The following is a 10,898-nucleotide window of genomic DNA, read 5'->3' on the forward strand; positions in this document are numbered from 1 at the left end:
ACTGTGTTTAGTAATCGAATATTTTTGTTGCTTATTTTTCCTATTTCATACTTTAAATTTTAAACCCTAAAATTTCACTTTCACCAAAACATACATTTTTGTCTACAAAAAATCTGGACACGTGCAACACACGGGCGCAACACCTAGTATAAACAAGGTAAGCACGGATTTTTCGTGGACATCGGAAAACACTTTGCAGGAAATAAGGATAATCTTGAACGATCTACCTCAAGTGAAAGTGAGATATATTGTGAGGAAGAATAACTCAGCAGCGGACTACATTGCCAAGGAAGCAAGGATTAAAAAGCTTCAGCACATGTCAAATAAATTGCATCAAAAAGTTCTTAAAGCTAGCATAGATTCTAATGTACTATTTGATAACGATTTTGTAAATCTTTTGTACTATATTTGCTAGTTAATATATGTTCTTTTCTCATATATATATTAAAAAAAAAATCATCACAACCATCCATATGTCAAATGGTCGGTTGTGATCGTGAGCAAAAAAATTTCCGAATTGCTTACATAATCATATGGAACCTAAATGTACTCTTCGTAGCAACAGTGAGAGATCATTGTCGCATCTTTTCTTTAACTGCAATTCTGCAAAACAGGTTTGGTATCATCTTAACATTTAGTTCACTGGCTGTCTTGGCAGGACTGACAAAGTTGAAAAACAAAACTAAAACTTCAGCAAATCAGCGATCCAACTTAACAAACCCATGAAACTCATAGTTGAAATTTGGAGTCCGCAGATTTATGTGAACCAATCCATCACTACAATTCAATACATTGGTTGGTAAATAAAAATGCCAAAGCTTTTTATAAAGGACAAAAACAGAAGTTTGGGCCACATAACTCTCTAGGCCCCGTCATGGTGCCGATGATGCCAGATATTCCAGAAGTGGGCGTTCCTTCACTCCTTCATGTAAGAGAATACAATTATGTTTCCTACAGGTAGTCTTGCATGCATACCAAAAAGAAATGGGAATAAATTGCCCAAACTAATCCTCCTCCAAATTGATTGAATCCTTGAACTTCCCATACAGAATCTTCTTTAACTCTGCCATTTGAGAAAGCAAAGATGCCTTCTCTTCTTCAAGCTTTTCCAAGTTCTTAGTTGTCATCTCTTTCATCTGATCAATCTTGCTCTCTACTTCATCATTTGCCATATGAACAAAGACCTCTCCTATCTGGAACCTCACTGAGTCTTCGTCAGTGAGGATCAACTCATTGCTAGCATCCTCTAGGTTCTCATTCGTTTCCTGTAGACAAGCACAACAAATTGAAAGATTCCGAAAACGGTCTATTAATATTTTGAATTAACCAGCATGGAGCAAACTGTTACCCAGTTGACTGATAAAAGTAACGATCACATCTAACGACTAAAAAACCACAAAATTCTATAAATGTGTGTTGTTTGCATAACATACCCAAATATACATCCATCTATGAAGCCCTCCTATCTAGAAATGGCCTAAAAGTAGAAACTATCTTTAGTGCTGATTTTGGTAAATCTTTTAACAGAAATGGCTAATTCTCATCATAATAGGGGTGGAAAGAATGAAAAGATACCTAGTTCACAAAAGGAAACTGATGAAAAAGACGATTTGTAACCTATATCTATATCATATCATTAGCCTAAAGCAACAAGCCAATATCATGTTTGGTTTCTTAACTAGAAGCTACTGTTGCTCGTTCTGCTTGTTATTTTTCTAGTATTGACGCAAAAAACATAGATAACAGGCTTTGCAATAAAAATGTTCGTATACAACTATACAAAATGAATTGGCTCAGTCTGAAAGTCTGAAAGACATGGAAAAACTTGTGAAGTTCAGTGCCTCAGCCAACTAATACAATTTCATGACAAGAAGTCTATAACCCCTATAACTCAGCAGTCTTAGCACCAGAAAACCTTAGCTACAGATCCATAATTGAAGAGGGGAGAAAGCTGCCAACAATGATTAAAGTAAATCGGCTTTTTTCTCATACATGTATGTGAGGTACACTGATGTTCCTTTCTCTTTCCCTTGTTGGAACTTTGGTCTTGTTCTTTTACTGTATGTTTCACATCGGTTTCTCTCGATATTCAGGAGTTCTCAGTTTATCAAAGAAAAAAAAAAGGGTTGGAGCTAAAAGATGAACATTTACATCGCTCTAGTTTGTAGAATGCCCTCGTATAAAATCTAATAACCTAAGACTCAGTTAATTAAAAACTTTCAAACAGATTCTTGAAGAATATCAAAACAACACCAAAACAAGTAGCTTCGAAAAACAAAATAAAAAACACCTTTCTTATTATTTTCCCTTTGGGCCTAATTCTACCTAAATATTACATGTATAGTAGCTTGCTTCTCTAAAGATCAGCAAAACAGGTAACCCAGTACAAATATGTCTCATTTGACAACATAATATTTCGAAATTACATACTAATCAAGAGAAACAAAATTAGGGTTCGAGTTCGACTTTTACCCAGCAAATACACAAATGATTCAAGGTTCAAAAAAGAAGAAGAATTCTAATGGAAATCAAATTTGGTGAGTACCTTAGCGATCTTGATTTCATCCTCAAGCTCATGATATCTGTTATTTAATCTTCCAAATTTGTTAATGTTTTGCTGATCCTCCCATGTTACTTCCATCTCCGATCCTCCACCCTACACATCATAATACCAGAACTTTCAACTCAAAAAATTTGGAAGATCAATTAAGCAGTTAAGATTAAAAATAGGGTTTGCTCACTTTACCTGCTGCTGCATCTTTGATTTCGAAATTGCGGTCCTTTTAGAGAGAGAGAGAGAGTGTGTTCAGTAAAATTGCCAAGGTTTTAGAAATAAAGGAAGAAGAAACGACTGTTTATTAACAAAAAAAAAAAAAAAAAAAAACCAGTTCTTGCAAGTTTCGGCCGTTAGATTAAGTATCATCCAAGAAATTATCCAGAAGTTCCCTTCTTCGTCTCTAAATCTAAATCTATTCGGATCCTATACCACATATCAGATTTTCCACGTAGATTTGCACTATTTATATGGGCTGATACCAGCTCTACCAGGGGCTGATACCAATCTATCGATCCAATGGTTAGGATTGCCAGGATCTTTTTGTCCTGTATGGACTGATATCAGCCCTTAGTAGAGCTGGTATCAGCCCATATAAATCATGTAGATTTGGATTTTTTGTCCTATATGGACTGATATCAGCCCTTAGTAGAACTGGTATCAGCCCATATAAATCATGTAGATTTGGATTTTGTAATTAGTATTTAATGTTTTTAATAAAAAAGATCACATTATTTGTGATTTAGGTTTTAAGATTTGTTTTTTTATTTTACTGTTAAATCTCATGTCATGTAGTTCTATTTATTTACGTTATTAGTATGATTTCTTATAGCCTCGAGCGTTTCAATTGTGATATCTCATGTCATGTAGTTCTAATTATATACGTTATTAGCGCGATTTCCTATAGCCTTCGAGCGTTTCAATTTAAATCTTATGATATTCAAGATATCTTCGAAGACAATCAATTTCGGTGTGACAATGATCAAAATTCAATCAAACAAGATCAATGGCTACTGGAATTGGTTATGATAATGATGTTTAGTGCAAATTATCCTTTTTATAAAGGATTTTCTGTTAATGAAGAAGAAGAATTTTCCAAATGGTGGATACAGGATCAAAGCACCATCCCTCCAATTACATCGGTTACTTCTATGATTAACAATTATGAACTTTTGTTATATTACAATTCTTGTATTGTTGTAATATTTTGCTTTTGTACTTTTATGTTGTATATTTCCGGTGTACTTGAATTAGCATGTTCATGATTTCCAATTAATATAATCTAAAGAGGTATTTCATCTTCTTTCCTTCAGTAAATAAATAAATAGTTGTTGGTCAAGGTGGCATAGCAAATCAGTTTCTTTCCTATGGTGGTAATCGGTATATATCGGCTCATAGTCGACCACACGGGTGAGTCACGGCCATGATTTATCTGTCAATGGCTACAAAAATATAATCGTTACCAAATGACTATATTCTCTACAAAATTATAATACTCTATAATGTATGTAACTTAACAATAATACTACTTTGAGTAGCATAGGATCATTGAGGAGGTATCTCCTCAAATACGTGATTAAATAGGTTACATAGGCCTTAAAGCCAGGGACCCCGTATAAAATCTCATCTTCAAAGATTGGACCGCAACTTAAAGATTTTATCAATGAAGTGCAAGTTTTTTCTCTTATATCTCTTTACTTATGTTTTAAATTAGTAGTTAGTTTATCTCTATTTGGTGTGGTCGTTAGTTTTTTAGCAAATACGTTTTGGTATCGACTAATGGTACACTCGACTTAACCTTACCCAATCGGGGGAAAATTCTTTTGTTTGGTCGTTTTATGTTTCATGTTTACGCTACAAAGTTTATATTTTGCCTCATTAGCATGAATTGTTTTTTCTTTCGTTCATCGGTAGCTCGCTTTTCTATTACATATTATGTTATTTACTTCGGAGAGATTGTGACAAGAGAATTTATTTCGTGAGTTCTCTGTTCGAGAATCACATGAGGTAGTGCGCATTAGTTTTTATCGTGTTGTATTTTCTGTCGAAAGACAATTATGGTGCATAGACCTGCTAAAAAATAGTTACGTCCACACCTAAAAAAGTTCTTACGTTCAGTATAAAAAAGTAGATACGTCGTGCGGTCCTGCTAAGCAACAACTACATCTACGCCCGAAAGAAATCTAGAATGGATATTTAAGTTAGCCTCGGTACTTGACTAGCTCATGGAAGAAATCCAGTATTTTGAAAACAGACCAGGGAAAACAAGAGCAAAGGATGTAATAAGAATCCACTATATGATTTAATGGGAATGTTTAAGGTCGCCGAAAACGACCCTCGACCCCTTACTCCATATACCTTTCCGACCTGTGTAACATAATAGGTACTGAACCTTGAGTTTTCTTATATACAAGATGTTAATAAATATGCAAAAAATGGTCCTTAAAATAGGACACTAACACTTCAAAATATATATAAAAAATATTTTTGCAAGGATATATCCATAAATATAAAATTTACAATAAATATCAAGTTAGATACTGAGTGTTATTAAAAGAAGTTTCAGACAAAAGGTTATTTATTTCAGATGATGAACTTTCCAAGAATTTTAAAAAAAATCATTAGATGGGCCCTATTAATATATAAAATTATTGTGATATGTTTGTCATTTGTAACCATATATGCACTAAGTTATAGAGTTGAGAAAAATGCGTTCATTTTTAAAAAAGTTTTGACAATTACCTGACCTCAACATTTGATTTTCAACCTGTCCAAAATTAAAATTGAAGGCCAAATCAACCTTGAATATATAGTAAAATCCCCCGCTAACAACATTATAGATAACTTAAACACGAATATCAACAATCTCGTTCAAGATTTCAGGTGAGTTGAGCTTTCTTCTTCCAATAAATGGTACGGTGGAGATACACTTTGGGTGTTAACCACCAGTGAAGAGATGGATCTCTCATTTCCTCGTATTAGTAATAATGTCCCTTCATAAGTCATATCATGTTTAATTTAGGGTGTGAAATCACTTGCGACTTTAGGGGCCTTGATCTCTCATTTTTTAACAGGACAACCTGTAAATCATATAAACTGTGGTCGGGCCTACAAATAATAGGAAACTTAAAAATTTGCTTCAGTAAATGCATTGTCTAAGTAAACATGGGATTTCAAGGTTTGAAATAATGTAACCCATTGATAAAACAAATCATTTATGGAAAAAAAATAATAGTAAGTGCAACTTGGGTCATTTAAGGATTCGAAATATTCGATTTAGAAAATACCAATCTTTAGTTAATAATTAAGTAATACTGCATCAATTGTATTTCTTTTTTCGCTTGAAAGGTGCATCTTATGATGTTGGGTTTCGTGGGAATTAATAGACAAAAAGATGAAACGTTGAAATTTCTAAAGCAATAGCAAGATAGTCAATATCGGTTGTACATGCCGATATTATAGGTTTTTATCGGATATCAGAAAATACTTATACGATATCGAAAATATCGGAGATACAAAGACGGAATGATATTATCGGTTGTACAGGCCGGTAAAGACCGATATATCAGTTTACTTGTACACCGATAATATCGGTTTCGTGAATAAATTTTTCGCCAACATGCATATAGTTTTTACAGACAGGTACAATGTCAATTGAAGAAGGTAAAAATCCCTAATATATTTATAATATAAAATCAATGACTATATGGTAGGTCCATAAGATGGAAACCATATTTCGATTGCAAGGCAGAGAAATATAAAAAGATAAATATGAAGGATAATAAAAAAGATTTACTGGCATAATGGGACAACAATCACAAAATTGGCTAATAAACCACCTTGTATTTTGAAAATTTGAGATATGTGTATGATGCTTATTAGTATTTTTTATTATGGTTTTATAATTATTTGAAATTCTATATTAAATGATGTATCACCGATAAAATCCGATATTATCTTTTGTATACGTGTATCGGACCCGGCCGATACGAGATCCATACGTGATATTAACTACCTTGATCAAGAGTTAAGGGAAGGAATATATCTGGTTGTAATAAGTGCAATAATGAAATGAAACTATGTATAATCTTACTGGTGATATTGATTAACCACTCCTAAAAATTTGGAGAAATTTAAAGAATGGAGAAGAGATACTTTCAAGGAAAAAACTAGTTTTCTGTTGTATTTGGAATTTGGGTCACAAAAATGTGACAAGAATTGCATTTGAGTCACCTAGAAATTTTAATTAGAGTTTGGGTCACAAGACTATGGTTGACCGTGTCGACAGTTAGCTAATTATTTATTTTTCAAATTATTTTCAATTTATTTAACAGTGTTAGTTGTTGTTAACAGGTAAATCCATCTAAATCACCACTTCCATTTCGACTTTTCTGTATCAATACCAATAGCAACAGCAGCTTCTTACTATCACTTGTACCTTCACCAGCTCCACAAATTCAAGCAACAACATCACCGCCATTTTCTTCTTAATCTATTAACCCATTGTTGTAGCTTTTGCAACCCAGCTAACCAACACCATTCATTTTCAATCTCAGTACCACCAGCTAGCTAGTCTGTCAAATACATCTTATACTTATCCCTTGAACCATGGGAAATAACAACATCACCTCCAACTCTTGTTATCAATCACACCAAATACTATCTGTACCAAGACCATCTTGATACGACTTCAATCTTAAACCCCAAAATTCGTTTCTCAATCCTTAATTTCGCGACCCAAAATTCCATTTCGTTCATCATTCCAAACAACCAACAAAGTTAACTCCAAATACGACAATAACCCTTTCTCCTTCACTGAATTCTGACTCTAATCAACAGAAAGAACCCTAAATCAAACAACCACAAACCCATCTCTTCTTAATCACACCAGACTCCAAACCCCCTTCATCAAATCGAACCAATTTAGGAGACCAAATTCGAATTCAAAATCAATCGATTCTTCCATCATTCTCAATTAAACGACCGATAGCAAAAGTAAATTGAAATCAATCGATTCTTTCATTCAATCAAAATCAACCAATATATTACCAAACAACTTCACTGATTTTCCCCATCTCACACTTTCACATACTTCAACTTCCCCGCCATTTCTTCACCACGATCCGTGTTCTTAAATCTCTCAAAACAAAATCGAATACAAAATTTCTCTCAATCTCTGCTTCAGTACCCTGGTAAATAGAACTACCCTTTGGAGTATCCTATGCATTCTCAGAAGAAAAAGAAAGAGTTGCAGGGAGGAAGGACGTACTCTGGAAGAGAATGGTTTAGGTTTTGGTAGATAGTCACACGTGTACAAACAGAAACGGGAGGTATAGTTAGTAAATAAATTGAAAAACTTAATAGTATTTGGTCATTTCCAATTTTAACCAGTTTGTTAACTGTCAACACGGACAACCATAGTCTTGTGACCCAAACTCTAGTTAAAATTTCTAGGTGACCCAAACGCAATTCTGGTCACATTTTTGTGACCTAAAGTCAAAATATCTCAAGATTTTACTGTAGATGGTATGAGAACTTGGAATTAATCCTTAACGAGATTTTCAACATACATTCTGCATACGAATAAGAAAACCCATCTATCAATAAGAGGGATGTAGTTGCAAAGATCTAAAAAACATGCATCAAAATGAAACTAACAAGAACTAAGTAGAGGAAAAATATTGAAATAAAAATGATAGCAAATCTATTATGGTTTGACCCTTAGATTATAGGCTAAGGGTTCTTATTTACAGGGAGATCATGCATTACATCATTAGGATTACTATAGCTAAGTTACATACATTTTGTATTACTATATTGCATGGACTTAGGCTTGTCGGCTCCATGTTTTCCTTTTGGTTGTATGGATGGCTTATGTAGATAATATAGCCAGAAAATGATAATGATATATTTTTGATGGAAGACTGGACTACTCAGACTAGTTTTGCATGTGGTTACGAAGAAAATTGTAGAAAATAGTATACAATAGGACAATACGAGAAATTTTGAAAAGAAAAAAACATAAAAACGTCAAAACAGCTCTTGCAAATTTATACGAATAATCCATAGTCGTACTTGAAGGTGTGGATTTTGGCTTATATCCTTGACAAAAACAATGATGATTAGAGTAAAGTTTTTCTTCAACTGAAAATCTTATTATTTAGGCCTTAGTGTTAATCTTCATCATGATATATCCCTTTTTTGCATTATATGTGTGTAAGACATTATTTTATTTTTTTTATCATAAAAGAAAGATTATATTAGAGAGATAGAATATACATGTGTCTACCAGAGGTAGAAGGAAAACATATGTATAAGACATATACTTTAACTCGTTCTTAGTAATGGGTTGATAACCTGGAACTTGATTTCTATGTGGATATTAAGTATTTAACGATATCCTGAAGATTTAAGTTTGGTATAAGACAAGAGTAAGTTCCACATACAATCAAGGCTACTACGTATATAATCCTAAGGTTATCATTGTTGGAGACTTAGAGTCACTTTTTTTTACTGTATTATCGCTACTTATCTATTATGATTTTGCCACGCCTTAATAGATGGAATATTAAGTTTATGTTGTTTCTTGAAGCTAGCCCCTTTACATATATGTATATATATATATAGCTGAACAAAAATATATATTTATATTCGCACGTTTTTAAAAAAATAACTCGGTGCTTGTCATCATTTATTCTTGTTTTTGTTGTTGATTTAAGAATGTGGCATCAAAATCAATATCTCTTAAATGTAAACGCACTCCAAATTTTCTCTAATCATCATTAATTTTTGATTATCAACCCTAATAGATGGAATATTGCGTTTTATGTTGTTTCTTGAAGCTAGCCTTATAAATATATGTATATATATATATAGCTAACAGAATTATAAATTTATATTCACACATTTTTAAAGATACAACTCAGCGCTTGTCATCATTTATTATTGTTTTTGTTGTTGATTTAAGAATGTGGCATCAAAATCAACATATTTTAATGTAAAAGCCCTCCAAATTTGTCAATATAGTTGGTGGTTCACTCTTTGCACATTATACATAAATCCATTCTCTTAGAGCAAGTTTTATGGTGGAATCCAACCTATTCCAAGTATGGAAAATCCAAGTTGGGGTCTTCTATAGAAAATTCAAGCAGGGTTCCATGATTTGGTGGAATGGTCCGTGGAATCCATGGAAACGCTTTTAAGAATAACGCGCTAAAAGACAAAAAAACGCTATTAAGAATAGAGCTTAGCTCCATTAAGAATAGCGTGTTTTTTTTTATTCGTAAATTTAAACTGAGTTGTTGAGAATCTAACGGCTGAGAAAAAAAGCTATATTCTTAATGGAACTAAGCTCTATTCTTAATAGCGTTTTTTTAGCAATATTAAGAATAGCTTAAAATGCTATTAAGAATAGTGTTTCTACTATTCCACCATTATACTCGCGCTTCTATCCACAGTTCCAAGTGCTGAGGTGGCGTGGAAGATGGAAGATGGATGGATTTCACCGTAAGACTTGCTCTTAATCTAGCCACTTAATTTTTGATTATCAACCCTAATTAATATCTTTTCCATATTAAACCCATTTGGCCATTTCCCTCCCTATATAATTTCAGCGTATGAACAACCTCTTTCTTTCTCGTGCTACTGGTTCTTGCTACTGTGCGCTCCAAATAACGTTAAAAAAAGTAGAGAAAACTGTGTAAGAAAGAGAACCAAGTCAAAACCCAAAAACTCCACGTGTGTGAAGTAGCAGTGCGGGTTAGTAATATCTACCCACAGCGCAAGTTATCATCTACCACAAGCTCATATTCTTATTGTTTATTTTATGTGAGATTGAAAGTAGTAAGAAATACTAGAAAGAAAAAAAGAAACCTCTTCGAGTCTTCTACATTAGTTGCCAAAATCTTTCAAAGCCTCGAATAGATCATCAAACCCAAACACATCTTTATCCAAAACCAAAATCCAAACAAAACCCACGTCGTATGTTTCACTGATTTACTCAAGCCAACCTTAAAATCACTTCTTGATAACTCCAAACTCCATTTTGTTCTCTTAAATTTCTTAATAGATCGAGAGAAGATCGTAATTTTCATCTCACCAATAGTAGAGGAGAAAAAAGATTGTTTCTTTTGTTGTCTAATCATCTTTGTTTTCATACTGATTCTCTCATGCTGAATGTAGTAATAGAGTGAGAACGGGAATCTTATTATTATTGTTATTATTACTACGGTGATAATGCGATTTTTTTGCGTATAGTTAACAATTACATGCACGAAATGTTGTTGTGTTTATAAAGCTGATAAAGCTGAGAGATTTTTAAATTTTGAAAGGTTTGAATTGAAAG

General features: G+C 33.1%; 1 protein-coding gene across 1 annotated transcript; it reads right to left on the reverse strand.

Annotated features, from left to right (window-relative positions):
• Window positions 1–603: 603 nt before the first annotated feature.
• LOC113349998 (probable prefoldin subunit 4) lies at window positions 604–2,878 on the reverse strand. The gene is made up of 3 exons (XM_026594048.1): window positions 2,747–2,878; window positions 2,546–2,656; window positions 604–1,265 (listed from the first exon to the last, which is right to left on the reverse strand). Exons 1-3 carry the CDS (start codon window positions 2,756–2,758, stop codon window positions 1,005–1,007), a joined length of 384 nt encoding a protein of 127 aa, XP_026449833.1. The 5' UTR covers window positions 2,759–2,878; the 3' UTR covers window positions 604–1,004.
• Window positions 2,879–10,898: the final 8,020 nt, after the last annotated feature.

This window comes from Papaver somniferum, chromosome 2, assembly GCF_003573695.1.
Source record: "Papaver somniferum cultivar HN1 chromosome 2, ASM357369v1, whole genome shotgun sequence".
NCBI lineage: Eukaryota > Viridiplantae > Streptophyta > Magnoliopsida > Ranunculales > Papaveraceae > Papaver > Papaver somniferum.

Coding starts and splice junctions, on each gene's coding strand:
- LOC113349998 (XM_026594048.1), bottom strand. Junction 1,266..2,545: donor ATGAAATCAAGATCGCTAAG/GTACTCACCAAA, acceptor GCTTGTCTACAG/GAAACGAATGAGAACCTAGA.